The sequence below is a fragment of the Stigmatopora argus genome, chromosome 11 (assembly GCF_051989625.1).
Source record: "Stigmatopora argus isolate UIUO_Sarg chromosome 11, RoL_Sarg_1.0, whole genome shotgun sequence".
Classification (NCBI taxonomy): Eukaryota; Metazoa; Chordata; class Actinopteri; order Syngnathiformes; family Syngnathidae; genus Stigmatopora; species Stigmatopora argus.
This window is the reverse complement of record NC_135397.1, coordinates 17,010,663-17,026,057: the sequence shown is the minus strand read 5'-3', so window position 1 is coordinate 17,026,057 and position 15,395 is coordinate 17,010,663. Positions and strand designations below refer to the sequence as shown.

Here is a 15,395-nt window from a genome sequence, read left to right as displayed (position 1 = left end):
TGGCCCGCGGGCCGAGGTTGAAAAACTTGTACACACACGATCCGGGGGCGGGGCGAGCGCGCGAATCCCGTTTCGGCGAAACCTCCGTTCGGCCGAATGAACGTTCGGCGGAACGTCCATTCGGCGACCTGCCCGTCTGTCAAACGTCCGTCGGCGAAACGTCTTTAGGCGAATCATCCGAGTACCGATGATGTCGCTCACACTGGTACTCAGTGCGCTCAGGGAGGTTGACTTTCTGCTCAGACCAACGAAAAATTAGAGGGAACATTGGCGGGCAGGCGCGGGTTCAATACCCGCTGGTGGCGATAGTATTGTGGGTGCGTATGGTAGTTTGTCTCTCTGTGTGGCCTACGGCTGACTGTCGACCAGTTTAGGGTGTAGTATGCCTTTCACCAGAAGTCAGCTGGATTAGGCTCCAGCAACCCCACAACCCTTTCGAGGAGGTGCGGTATAGAAGATGAATGGTGATGGCAATTTTATATTTTGCTTGAAAATATTTAGTGTTTCATTAGCTCCTCAGCTGAATGCTGGTCTAAAAATGTCTACATGATAATAGAGTGAGAATTAGAGTGCAGATTTAGCCAAAAACATGCGATGTTCTGTCAGACGTTGCTTCCTTATTAGATTTTAATAAGGAAAGCTTTGGTAGACACGTCTATCAAGTTTTGCTGCTTTATCAAATGTTCCTAACGCATTTACGTTTTTTCCGTCCTTTAACGTTACGGGGTGAAAAAAATCTTCCTGCTTCTTTGTTTTTTAAGGTTCTGCAACTGACGAAAAATGTTTTCAGAACTCAATTCATTAATATATAGATGATATTCACCTGGGCGGCCCGGTGCGGAGAGTGGTTACCACGTCGGCCTCACAACTCTGGGGTTCTGAGTTCAAATCCAGGTCATGTCCATCTGTGTGGAGTTTGCATGTTCTCCCCGGGCTTCGTGGGTTTCCTCCGGGTACTCCGGTTTCCTCCCACATTCCAAAAACATACATGGTAGGCTGATTGAACACTAAGTGTGCATGGTTGTCCGTCTCCTTGTGCCTTGCGATCGGCTGGCCACCAATTCAGGGTGTCCCCTGCCTCTTGCCCGGAGTCGGCTGGGATAGGCTCCAGCACCCACCCACACACAAAATGAGATGAGATGATATTCACCTCAACACCCGTGTGACATTAAAAAAGCCAGATTGGATGGGTGTTCAATCTTTTACATTATTGCGGGCACATATTTTGATCTTTCCATCGCATCCTATCACATTAATCTTCTTAAGTGCTCTAGTCACCATATCACAAATGACATGAGTACACATGCAAAGTAGCAATATATGACAATATACCGACATGGGGAAAAGAAGGTGTGGCCTGATTAAATGTCTGGCCCGCTGGCCTAAAAAAGTCTCCCAGTCTGGCTGTCAGTTTTCGTGATAGCTCTCATCACGCACAATCGTGATTGCTCAGCCTCTTGACTCTTTGGGCAATGTAGTAGTCTTCGACTCTTTTCTATCTGCTATGCATTACTATAGACGCTGCTCCATTTGAATCGAATTGAATGCCTTTTGTAATGTCTCTCTCATCTCATCTCATTTTCTGAACAGCTTTATCCTCATAAGGGTCGCGGGGGTGCTGGAGTCGATCCCAGCTGACTCCTGGCCAGAGGCGGGGGACACCCTGAATCGGTGGCCATCCGATCGCTGGGCACAAGGAGACTGACAACCATGCCCACTCACCCATACCTAGGGGCAATTTAGAGTGTCCAATCGGCCTACCATGCATGTCTTTGGAATGTGGGAGGAAACCAGAGTACCCGGAGGAAACCCACGCAGACTCTCTTTCTCCCCAGACCCAAAAGACATCTTTTTGTTCATGAGGACTCTTAGATCCCGGGTGACCCACGGCTTACCTTCTTGGAGGGTACAGTGTTCTCAACACATAAGTTTATATAATCTGTGATTCAGTGGGTGAAGCTGTCAATGTCCTCACCATGTGAATTGCACAGCACCTCCCAGTCAGTGGTCTCAAAACAGTCCCTGCGTACCATGCTGGTCTCCTCAGTCCATCTTTGTATGATCCTTGTGGTTGTGGGTTGTTTCCTCACCATAGGTCTGTAGGTGGGGATCAGACGGACCAAGTTGTGGTCTGAGCGGCCCAGTGGGGGAGGGGGAGTGAGCTGTATGCCTCCTTTGTGTTGGCATACAGCAGGTCCAGAGTTTTGTTTTCCCTGGTGTGGCACTTCACATACTGAGTGAAGGTGGGGAGAGTAGAAGCCAAGGAAGCATGGTTAAAATCACTGGAGATAAGAAGGAGAGACTGGGGGTGTGATGTCTGCAGCAGCGACACAGTACCGTGAAGGAGCTTGCGAGCGACTGCCGCATTGGCAGAAGGGGGTATATACGCAGTTATCGCTATAACGTGCGAGAACTCCCGGGGGATGTGAGATGGCCTGATGCTAACAGCTACTAGCTCGATATCTCGAGTGCAAAGTTGCTCCTTCACCCTACACCATCTGCTATTAATAAAAACAGCTAGTCCCCCACCTTTCCTCCTACCGCTCTCCTCAGCTTTTCTGTCCGCCCTCACCAGCTGAAAAGCATCCAGGGAGACGAGAGAGTCCGGTGTTTACTTAATTCAGCCAGGTCTTCGTGAAGAACATAATACAACACTCCCGATAATCCTGTTGGAGCCTGGTAAGCGCCGTTAGCTCTTCCATCTTTTTGGGGAGATACCTTACATTCCCCATAATGGATGGAATGCTAGGTCTGAAGCATCGCTTTTTCTCCCGACATTTTTTTCCAGCTCTGCATCCTCTTCTAAATGGGTCCCCAAAAAACGTCCAGAACTTGCAGAAAGAAACTAAACTAATAGAACAAAGACTCTCACACAAGTCAAGGAGTCGAGTCATAAAAGTCTTAAAAGTAAAGCCGCAAAACATTTAAGTACAAAGTATAAAGTAAAGTATTAAAAAACAACAAAACATGAAAACAAAATATAAAAAGCTGTAAAAACACAGAATACGAGTAAGGACTGACAGATCTACTGCCACCGTCTGCTGCTTGAATGGCGCTATTTTTGAAAAGAAAAAAAAGAAGAATAAAAAAAATCAATGGTCACAAATAAGTAGTCAGGTACAAAAAGTGACTAAAGTGGTTAGTAGTCTAGGCGTTTTATTGCAAGTTAAGAAAATATTCTACATTAGGTCTTCCTAGGTGCAGAATGCCAGTTGAGTATGGTGTCGGCTGCGGAGAAGAAACTGTACTTGAGTTTGTTTTGGCTGTTATGGTCCTGGAGCGCCTGCCAGAGGGCAGCAGGTTGTATTGAGGTTCGAACAGATTGCACGCTCAGGCAGGTTCTGGTTAGGCAAGGCGAGACCCAAATCTTTATTTGCCAACCTCGCGTCTTTTATAGCCCGTTATCATGATCTGCTCTTTACCGTCATCGTTTTGCCAGAAACATACCATTCTCGAATGTTCTCTTTGCAGGTCAACCTGACTATGGTGAATGTGCACAGGCCTACCCATACTTGATTAATTCTGAGCACTTGATGATCTTTTAGGCTGTGTTGATCACACTCTGTAGTCTTTTCCTGTCTGCTTCTGTGCAGCTTGAGTGCCACACTGTACTGCAATGCAATGCAATGGGAAGATCAAAATATGTTCCCGCCGAAATGTAAAGATTGAACACCCAATCTAGCTGTAATCAGTGTCAGAGGGGGGGTTGAGGTTAATAGCATCTATCAGTTAATGCATTGAGTTCTGGGAAAATATTTTTCGATAGGTGCAGAAGAACCTAAAAAAAAAACAAGAAGCAGGGGGATTTTTTTTCACTTCTTAACGTTACCTTACCATAGATCAGGGGTCTCAAACTGATTCCGCAAAGGGCCTCAGTGGGTCCTGGTCTTTGTTTCAACCAATCCAGTGTCGACAGTTTAACCAATGAGGGATATTCTAAAATAAGTAGTACCTGGCTGCAATCAACTGATTACACTAGCAAAAGGTGTCCGCTTGTTCGGTTTGAATGAAAACCTGCACCCCCCGCGGCCCTTTGAGGACCGGTTTGAGACCGCTGCCATAGATAGTCACAACTATAATGGACGTAAAAAGAGGAAAATGTGGTGGCAAAATTTGACGAAGCAGCAAAACTTAATCACATTCAACCGAGATCTACTTCCATTGTTACTGCTGCTACTCTGGCAGACATCTTCCCTTGCAGTTTATTTTTTGATGGATTTAGGGGTTAGAAAAGCTCTGCTATGCTGAATGGAATCCCTTTTCTGTGTTCAGTCTGTGACTTTAACATGACACCCCAGAATCCTTACTATTATTGTTTCAGGTTTTTTTTCTTTGAATGTCTAAAAAATATATTACATTTATGATGATGATTATTATTACTATTCTTATTACTCACCAACTACAGCCTTAGCTGTTCCCTCGTGGATGGACCAGGCTAGACAAAGAGCATCAACAAAATGTTGCTGCTTCAACATGCAGTCAATGCGCTGCACAAACACACAAAATTAATTAAATACTGTAGACCAAGGGAGGGAGCAAACTAAAAAAAACAAAGCAAAAAAAATACCTCTCTCCAGGTTCTAAGAATCAGAGCATGGACCGACTGAAAGAATAGAGAAATGGGAAAGATGTATGAAAAATGGTGTTCTACAAAATATCATAGCATATTATTTAAAGTCGCAGTATCACCACAGAGGGTACTTCACCGAATTCAATATATTGGACTTGGCTGAGCCACAACATAATCCTTTTTTAACTAACCCAACCAAAAAAAGCTCCAAAAACAGTTTTGATCAACCATTTCGCTGTTGGGAAGAAATTTAGAGTTGCTACCTGGTGAAGTCATGGGCAGATGGCCTCTTTGTGCACTGTTGGGGTTATTCTGGGATATTATTATATATGTGCGTATTAATCATTATTTGTATGTGTGGAATATTAATCATTATATGTATATGTGGTACATTAATCATTATATGTATATGTCATATATTAATCATTATAAGCAGACAAAAGCTCAGTATAACAAGGACACTTCCCCCCTGCAGCTGGCTCTGAGGACATTTAATTGATTTAGGACTATTGACCTGACAGATCACCGAGTCCCGGGCCGAGGACTGTTGATCTGAGTTCGCAATGAAGATCTGTGAAGGACTCTTAAATTGTTTTGACTTGGATTCCGGCAGATGGCGATAATCGAATCAACTTCCGAAAATACTCGCATATTGTTTTAAAATACTGTCGCTCGTTTCACCTTTTATGGAAATTATTATGCTTACTTGTGCAAATTCGTACTCAGTTGTTTTTGGTTTCCGATCTGATATGCAATTGTTGTTGCAGTTGTTTTTTTACCTTAATTGTCTTATTCGGTTAGCTTATGTAATTGTTTGAATAAGATAACCTTAAGTGTTTTGATTATGTGCGACTAAATGGACAGGGGAGGATGCCTTTCTTCAGAATGCTCTGGTGGCGAGGACGAGCCAGGACCGATTCTCACTTGCAAGTTATCGCTAGATTATGTCTACGATGTATCTCCTTTTATTAAAGTATATCTATTAATAAAACTATCATGCCCTATGTCTGCTTCCCTTTAGAATCATTACTGTAGCGGCCAGTTTATTTTATTTTTCTCCAAGAAATTCAATCGTTTCATTGGAAAATGGTTAATATGTGCTATGTACAACACAATCACTGCCAATTTAAGCCCCTATTTTTTTCATACATCTAAGCAGTGAGCTGATTGGATTGAGCACACAGAAGGAAGTGGAGCAGCCGGTAAGTAGCCTATTCTTTTGTTTTGATCAAAACGTATTACTGAAGACAGCTTTAGCAAAGTGACAAATGACAAACTGCAGTAGAAGATACAAGTGTTAAATGGTTGGCATTCGGGCTAGCTGCCATATTTAACAATTACATGGGAGTCCAAACAATAAGGCTTGAGTCTTACTTCCTCTGACCCAATTTCAATTTTTACTCCAACAACACTGCAAGATAAAAAAAACAAGGTGTACACATCTAAATACTCCTTTTCCAATGAGTCATATGCCCTCTCCCAGGTCATCCGTTTTTAAGGAAGCTGATCAACAATGTTTTTTGTTTGTTTGTGTGAACATTTTCAATAGATATGGATCTGTGTGAGTCTTGGTAGTTAGGTCTTATAATACTCCCCGGGACCTTTGTGAGGATAAGCGGAACGGAAAATGAATGAACACATTTGTAAGACTGTTCTGTGTCACGTCCTCCCAGAAAGTGAAGGAAAGTGAAGTCAAATACTCTGCATAAATTACCATATTTACTTGCATATAAGCCACTTGCGCGTATAAGCCGCACCCTTAAAATTGCTTTAAAATTGTTGTTTACAATTTCTCACATCTAAAACGTCCCCTGATTCCCAGATTCTGAGATACATTATGAATCAAAAGCACATTATTAGGGTAAATATCATAAGGAAGTTAATATGCCTGTCTTTGTAAATGAAAAATATCAAATTATTCAATTTGAAAAAAGAAATAAGTCTATCTTGATGAGAACCTGATGCTTTCTAATTACAGAAATTACAATTTTTCTTACCAGAAATGTAAGATGTTGTGGTAGCCATATTGCTTCTAATGTCAAAATATCTAAATTCTTTCAATGGTTCATATTACTCCAATAGTTGTCACTTTCGAACAAGGAATAAAACGGGAAAAAATCAACAAAATCATGGCTACTCGCATCTGGCCAGTAAGAGCATGTTTAACTAGGTTTAGATGCCAGTGCCCTAGGTAAGATGGCCGTGCCGCGAGCGAGCAGTAACGGGAACGTTGAATTTTTTCACGTTTTATGCAAGATACACTTGCAGTTTTTTTTTCCTGGAATTTCATTCATAGACGTCAAAATACATTTTGTTTAGCGTTTTATCTGTATCTTTTATCTATTTTGAAATAAATGACTGAATCAAAATTAAATCAAATCAAAAGCCTTTATTGTCAACATACAAAGCTGCTAATAAAGAAATTGGTGGTGCGACTCCACAAAGTGCGTTTTCCGAGTTAAAAAAACATAAATAAGTAATATAAAAGTATAAAAAGTCACATTCTGGCAAGGTAAATTCTAAAATATTGCACAATCTAAGATATTGCACATTGTTATTTCACACCCCGAAGTTATTGCACAAAAGGGATTGTGTGTGGTGCTAACGCAAGTTCAGAGTCTTGATGGCTGTGGGAAAAAAACTGTCCTTAAGTCTATTTGTCCGTGCTTTGTGAGACCTGTAGCGTCTGCCAGACAGCAGCAGCTGGAACAGGTTGTGACCAGGGTAGTATGGGTCCCTGACAATGTTCCCGGCTCTGCTGAGGTAGTGAGGGCTGGCAATGTCATCCAGTGAGGGCAGAGAGCAGCCGATGATCTTCTGGGCGGTGTTGATCACTCTCTGCATGGCCTTTCTGTCTGCTGCAGTGCTTCCAGCGTACCACACTGTGATGCAGTATGCCAGGATGCTCTCCACAGTGGCTCTATAGAAGGTTACCAGATGCTTAGTGTCCAAGTTGTTCCTCCTGAGTACCCTCAGGAAATGGAGTCGTTTCTGGGCCTTCTTCACCACTGCCGTGGTGTTGGTAGACCAGGAGAGCTTGTCCGTGACGTGGAACCCAAGGAATTTGAAGGACTGGACCCTGTCTACGCATACTCCATTTATGAGGATTGGGGCCCGATCTGTGCTGCGTTTGTGAAAGTCCAGGATTATTTCTTTTGTTTTCGTGGTGTTTAGTGTGAGATTGTTCACCAAACACCACGAAGACAGTATTGACCTCATCTCTGTAGGCAGACTCATCCCACCCTGAGATGAGTCCGACCACATTGGTGTCATCGGCAAATTTGATGATGGAGTTAGACTGGTGGGTCGGTGTACAGTCATATGTGTACAGGGAGTACAGAAGAGGACTCAGTACACAGTCTTGAGGGGAGCCAGTGCTCAGTGTAATGGAGGAAGAGACAAAGTCTAACAGTTTGTGGACGGTTGGTTAAGAAGTTCTTAATCCAGCAGCAGATGAAAGAGGATAATCCAAGGTGGGAGAGTTTGTCAGTCAGAATGTCCGGTTTCATGGTGTTGAAGGCTGAGCTATAGTCAATGAAAAGCATCCTCACGTAGTTCCCATGGTGCTCCAGGTGGCTCAGTGCTGTGTGTAGAGCTACGGCGATGGCGTCCTCAGTGGACCTATTTGCTCTATAAGCAAACTGGTGACGGTCAACTGAGGGAGGGATTGTATCCCTTATGTGGCGGGCGACCAACTTTTCAAAGCAGTTCATGATCACAGGCGTAAGTGCAACAGGCCTATAATCATTCAGGCTGTCAATGGTTGGCTTTTTAGGAACAGGGATAATGGTGGCAGATTTCAGGCAGGATGGGATGATGGATTATTGCAGGGAACAATTGAAAATCTTTGTGAAAACCCCAGTCAGCTGGGCATCACAGGCTTTGAGCACCTTCCCAGGTACTCCGTAAGGGCCAGCAGCCTTCCTGGTGTTCACAGTCCGCAGTACCTGTCTCACTTCATGTTCCTGAAGCTTCAGTGTACTGCTGCATGGTGGTGGTGGATGTGTCTGAGTCTGATTTGTCAGTCTCAAAGCGGGCAAAGAAACGGTTCAGTTCCTCTGCTAGTGAGGCATCTGCATTAACAAACACATTATTGTCATTGCAATTGGTAATGTGTTGTATTCCCTGCCACATTGTCTTGCGTTATGACGTCACAGCGCCATTGCGTCATGACGTCATCGTGTCAGGGGTCGTCAGGTGCCCTACACACCAGTGGTGTGCCGTCAGGGTCTTCTCTGCTGGCATAAGAAATATCTGAATCACAGACGGATGTTAATTCTATTTTGTCCATGAATACTTTTTAAATAATTCCAAATTGTCTGTCAGCTTCCTTTCATTGCTCCTCCTGGTTGCACTGCTTCCAGATGTGTTTTCATATTAAAGCATTTAACCAATCACATTTCAGCCATAATTTGTTGCCAGGGTCAGAAATCTGTCTTAAGGCCTTCACAATCAGTTCTGCAGGCTCTGCTGCATAAAACAAGCGTAGATAAAACTTGCTTTAACCAATCAGATTTCAAGATGGCGACACCAAGGCCTTCTCGCAGGCATAGGGATACGCCATCACTTACACAAACTATGATTGGCTAGTGATAGAGTAGGCAGGCCAAAGCCAGAGTGAGCGAACCAGAGCTCGCAAACTCCACCCACAATGGCCGACGGAGGAAAACAAATCTATTTGGTTGCAGATTTGCTGACAAAGCCATTTTCCAGATGGACTTTTCCAGAAAAAAATGGACATACATAAGAAGTTTCGGGAATACCAGAAAACTTTCCCGCATGCAGCCTTTTCCAGCTTAACGCAGAGCCACGGAAAACTTTTCGATCTGCCTCGGCTAAGAACAGAACTGATTCTAATGTATGCCATGGATGATTTTGCAGGAAAATCTCCCAATGATCTCCTAGACTTCCTTCAGCAGAAAAATCTGAGTGAGAGCATGGGGCGGCTGTTTGGCAGTGACCATCCCCGTGTCCACTGCTTGTCGAACTGACATTTTCAGCCCTAAATAGAATCAAAACTTATGCCAGAAATACAACAGGACAGACTCGACTTTCAGCATTAGCTTTGATGGTGATAGAAAATAACTTCTTGATGGACCTGAAATGCACGGGTAATCTGTACGGCAGAGTCATTGAAATCTTATTGAGGAAAGAAAGGAGGATGGATTTTATGTATAAATAAAAATAATTTTTGGTGAGTAAAATGTGTCTATTTCCCTAAATAATATTTAAATTTTTGAGGTTATTATTGATTCTTTTTTATGTGTCGCAGCTGTAGCTGCAGTAAAGGTTTTATAGCCATAAAATACTTATTGTGGGTTGGATTCATTCACACGTAGCACTACTGAAGGCCTAGGTTTGAAATGCACAGCCCGCCACTGCTACACACTCATTTCATCAATTGACGAGGACAACCAGAACGGCAGCATCAAAGAATATTGGCGCAAATACAATATTGCCACGTGCCTGACAAACATTCAGAATGCAATTAAGGGCATGAAGGAAAAGACCATCATTTTTGAGCTGGAAAAATTTGTCGCCCCAAAAAAATCAACGAGGACCTTAAGTGGTTTATGCTTGAGGAGATTCATCAGTCAGCTGTAGATAAGGCAGTGAAGCTGGCTCGGTAAGTTGCCACTGAAGGATTCTTGGACATGACGGCGGAGGATGTCAACACACTGCTCGAGAGCCACTCAACAACCCCAACTGATGAAGACCTCATTGAAATGATACCATCGGCGAGTGAGGAAAAGGCAGCGCACAACGACAAGGACGAGGATGAAGAACGTGGTCTTACAATAAGAAATCTGCAAAGAGCTTCGATATGGCACGCAGTTTGCAACAACTTGTCCAGCAGATTGATGACAACATGGTCAGAGCCATCGAATCTGGCAATCATCTTGACAGTGTCATGTCTTTGTACAAAATCCTATTTGTACGAAAAAAGAAACAGCAGTCACAACACCCTATCACGATGTTCCTTGTGTGCCCAAAACCTATCGCAGAATCTCCTCCTGCTGCCCCTACGGCGCCCCCTGAAAAGGCAAGCAGTGAGGATGGACTATATGGACTGAAACAACACTGAACCTTTGTTTCTGAATTTATTTCAAGCGGAGAGGAACTCTTTTCACTGTGAGTGCAGTATTTAAAGTATTTACAATTTCTTCATATATAGATTATATTTAGATATTAATACATTACAGTCTTTATATGATTATAGCTGTAATATTTAATAAATACACTTCTGTATAGGCGTGAAAACATGTCGTATGGTATTAAGAATGGGGGTGATCCTACTTCATGGTTTTTCGATTATAACAGCCATGCCTGGTCTACATTATCCGCGATATACGAAGGCTCACTGTACTGATAGTACTGATTTTAATAGTTTTTTTTCTATACCTCTCATTCCTCTTCCTTCAAAAGGGAGTGAAAGGCCATGCTTTGTTCACCCTTCCCAACCCATTGTTTCACTTTCACGCTGATTCCGGAGAGCCGTCAATGGCGAATTGGCAGGAAGCCTGGCTGTATTGTAAATGTATGTATGTGACATAGCTGTCCGGCTGGGCTGTACCTGGAATGCCTCTCTTTGTATAAAGTACAATATACAAAGTATGTATATGTAGATATGTACAATGACAATAAAGCTTTCAGTTCAATTCAATGTGTACTCAGCTGCCACTCGCAATTCCACTTGATTGGAAAAGATCTTTGCATTTTTATTCAGTTTAAAGGCTTAATATTGTCTTTTCTCTTTTTTTGCAGAGATTCATACATTTTCATACATGTTTCATACAAAATTTGTATACTTTTATAATACAGTGGTACCTCGTCACACGACCGCTCGTCATACAAAATTCTCGTCTTACAACGGAAATTTCGATCGAATAATTTGCCCGTCATGCGATCAAAATTTCGTGATGCGACCAAGCCAGGTGGCCAGGGCACTGTCTTTTTTGCATATCTTTCGTGTATAACAATATTTACGAGCACCGGATGAGTTATTCAGACCAGGAAACGCACAACGCGCATGCGCGGGGAAAAGAGGGCTTTCTGGGTAATGAAGTATACTCGTGCACACAACGCCGACAGGCAATGGCACTCAGAATAAAACTTTACCCACAATCAATACGTGGGTAAGCTCAGCTGCTGCATTTCCTGTTATTTTTATCTAATACGAGGAGTATTATATTACTTCTCGTTGGCTGCTCATAAGAACATCAGGGGCACTGGCTCGCAACAGCATCCCCGGTAGCAACTCTATCATAGGCGCCGTTCGAGGGGATGCGAACACAGATGCTACAAGCTAAAAGGAGCCGCTAGCCAGCGCCCCCAAAGCCCCCATGAGCAGCGGAGCGATCGCTGATAAAAGACTGCTGCTCGTTGGCTGCTCATCAGAACATCAGGGGCACTGGCTCGCAACTCCCCGCAATAGCAACCACGGTAGCAACTCTATCATAGGCGCCGTTCGAGGGGATGCGACCACAGATGCTACAAGCTAAAAGGAGCCGCTAGCCAGCGCCCCCGAAGCTCCCATGAGCAGCGGAGCGATCGCTGATAAAAGACTGCTGCTCGTTGGCAAGTGGCTGTGCGTTATCCGATTGTGAGGACATTTGTGTGCATCATTTTCGGAATATTTTGAAGGGAATAGTACGACAGAAAACAGCCCATCGATAGCGAACGTGAGGGTGGAGTGTTTGTTCCGTTTACGAGTGCGTTGTGTGGAAAAAAAACCCGAAGCCCCCCGCCTCTTTTGTGCCCCTCTCCCCTCGGCGAAATCCGCCCAATTTTAGTTAGATTACACACTTTATAATAATAATAATAATAATAATCGGACATAGGCCCTGTCGTCATTATCACAACACAAAAAGCCTACTTGTCATCACACGCAGAAACTGCGTGTGACGAAATTGATGGTGCTTCTCCATAAGCTACGTTTACTCGGCAAAAGACCTAAATAAGTGTAAGTTACGGACTTGTAATTTGGCATTCTGCTGTTTTGGATACAGGTCGCTTACCTCTCACTGTCTTTCACTTACCTTACTTCAGTCAGCTAGTAGGAGGCAGATCACCACCCAAACATCTTTTCATATTACCGCAGAAGGGAATGTGTGTTATGTTACCGCGAGTTTACATTTCTGATGGATGTGGGGAAAAAACTGTCCTTAAGCCTATTTGTCCGTGCTTTGTGGTTTTATTTCTATTATGTATTATTATTATTATTATTATTTATTTACTACTATTATTACTATTACTTATTTTTATTTCTATTAAACCACTAGTTATGTGTTACTTTGTTAATGGATGGGGAATTAGAAGAAATAAAACATTTTTCCAATCCAATATCCTGTTTTAGGTGTTTTTTCAGAGGGCTGGAACGAATTAATTTTTTTTCCATTCATTTCAATGGGAAACGTCCGCTTGAGTTACGAGAACCTCGTCATACGATCTCAGTCTCGGAACGGATTACGCTCGTATGTTGACGTACCACTGTATTCAGTAAAAAGAACCCTCACACGTAATATGAGCCCTTTAAGAGTAAGTTGTAAGTTAAGTGAAAACTTAGAAGAGTAATGAAACATATAATAAATAATTGTACCTTGTTTCCCAAACAGACGATCTGTCCGGCAAAGCTTGATATGGACTGGTAACAAGCTTTTTCTCCAACTAAAGCCTGTAAAACATGAATACCATGTTAAACACAGAATAATATGACCACGATTGACTTAACTGTTTAACCATAGGAAAAACATTTGCTCATATTTTTATGTTTAATTTGACTCAGGATCCGTCAGAAAAACACTCACCAAAGCCTGGGAGACATTCCCTCCCGTGGCCAGTGATTTGAAATGGCGACTGTTGTAGACCAGTTGCACTTGCTCCAGATCCAGAATCTCCAAAATTTCTTGACTGGGGCGGTCTACAACATGCAACTTTTCATAGCTGTCTACCAGTGTTAATGTACGACCATTAATCCACTAAAAAAAACAATGTTTAAATGAATTTGACTTATAGTATGGCCTACATTTATCACAAATGCTTCATCAGAGAATTCGGAAAAAAGCTCTTTCAATCAACATCATCATTTCAATCGATCAACAATGAAGGATTGATACTTCCAAAATCAAATGTTTTGAAATTTTTGTCAATTAAAAATTCCTGTTACAATTGCATCAGTGCCACCATCAACATCGACATCACATACAAATAGCATTACAAAAACAGACAAAAACTTTACTTGGTTCACTTACATTCAAACTGATAATATCAAAGTTGAGATGTATCTTTCTCTGTTTGATGACATGGATGGCTCCCATCTCCTCTCTTTTTATCTTGATAAAAAGAAAATACAAAACACAGTAAATGTTATTTTTCATTTAAATAAAAACCCTAACCTTCATTTTTCACTCATTCACTGCCCAATGAATTAGCTTTAAAATTCTTCAATTCAAATATTTTTTAAGCAAACGTGCAATTACGACATAAACTCAAATCAAGCTACAACTATTACACAAGTGGAAGATGAACATTAGAAAATTAAGATGATAAAAAGCATTGCATTTGGCAAGAGAAATTGAAAACAAACCATGGCTATTTATCTCATTTAAATTAGTGAATAGGTGAAGATAGTCCTGAAAAAGAAATTCCATCTTTAGTTCAAACTAAATTTTGATAAATGGAATGTTATGGTGAAGATGTAACCTTTATTGCAAATATCACAAGTTTTAAACATTCAAATAAAGAAAATATTGAAGACTGGTAAAGTAAACTGTGCAGTAAAGTCATTTGTTTCAAACCAGCACCAATAAAATTTAGTTTTCAATTTCATGCAAAACTGAAAAAAAAATATGAAAGGTTAATAAAGTTGTGAACAAATAAATATAATTAAGACGTGAAACATTCATATATTGGTACACAATATTAGAATAACACTGAAGGTAAAGTAGACATTTGTCTTTCAAATAAGAAGTACTTAATATACCATGAGAAAGTAGACTGTATCTCCTTTACAAAAAGCCAGGAATGGATTGGCAGCCATTTGAATAGACACGAAATGCCATGCTAGCTGGGGGACACTGGATGGGTCAGACTAGAAAACAGAATATGCACAAATGGTTTTAATATTTTCTTTGCATAAAATTGATTCTAAGAAAAACAATGTTAGCAATAAAAATAAATGAACCCCAGTGTAGCGAGCATTCACTGTACGTACAAATTAAAGCGTGAGTAGGCAAAACTGAAAGGAAAATTAGACCAGACCAGACACCCCAAGTCTCCGAGAGGTTCCCCGAGTCTTCCTGGTATTTACAGTGGCTCACAAATGCCAGCAAGTTGGATAATACGTATATCCAAAATATTGTGACAACGTGAGAAAGTGTTTTTTGAAGGCATTAGAGCTTGAGCACCCTTCAGTGCGAAGGGCTCTATTGTTTTTCCAAAAAATAAAATTATCATTAATAGCAAAATAAATCAACATTTTGGAGAACTTAACATACTCCAACTTGCATCAAATTTGGAGGCCCAATAGATCTTGGCGAACATCTACAAATGGTGGTGGTTTTGGGAAAATCATACCAAAAAATGGCTCACCGGTGTCCTTCTGTAAATGTTTAAAACGCATTTTATGCCCATTTATCAATGTAGAGCTACGAAATTTGGTGAGTCAATACTTTGCCTCAAAGTCCCCGTTACCCATGTCCCAAACCAAACAAGAAGTTGGCCATGTTGGCTCAAAGATGTAAAAATGAGCAGTTTTTGGCCTATTTTGGCCATTTCAACTCAGCAAGTGGTGCCCTCTCAACAACCTGGCGCTGAACGTCTCCAA

The 15,395-nt window shown here is 41.8% G+C and overlaps 1 protein-coding gene across 14 annotated transcripts in view; it reads right to left on the bottom strand.

The window, feature by feature from the left end:
- Window positions 1-15,395, bottom strand: part of vps8 (VPS8 subunit of CORVET complex) — a 192,203-nt gene that overhangs the window by 102,949 nt on the left and 73,859 nt on the right. For 13 of the 14 annotated variants that reach the window (XM_077613355.1, XM_077613349.1, XM_077613362.1 and 10 more), the window contains 6 exons: window positions 14,553-14,660; window positions 13,822-13,902; window positions 13,378-13,548; window positions 13,170-13,244; window positions 4,568-4,603; window positions 4,397-4,487 (listed from right to left, as the gene is read on the bottom strand). In XM_077613355.1, the coding sequence (XP_077469481.1) occupies window positions 4,397-4,487; window positions 4,568-4,603; window positions 13,170-13,244; window positions 13,378-13,548; window positions 13,822-13,902; window positions 14,553-14,660 (562 nt within the window). The remainder of the gene's footprint in view (window positions 1-4,396; window positions 4,488-4,567; window positions 4,604-13,169; window positions 13,245-13,377; window positions 13,549-13,821; window positions 13,903-14,552; window positions 14,661-15,395) is intronic. The other variant, XM_077613358.1, reaches the window with a different exon arrangement.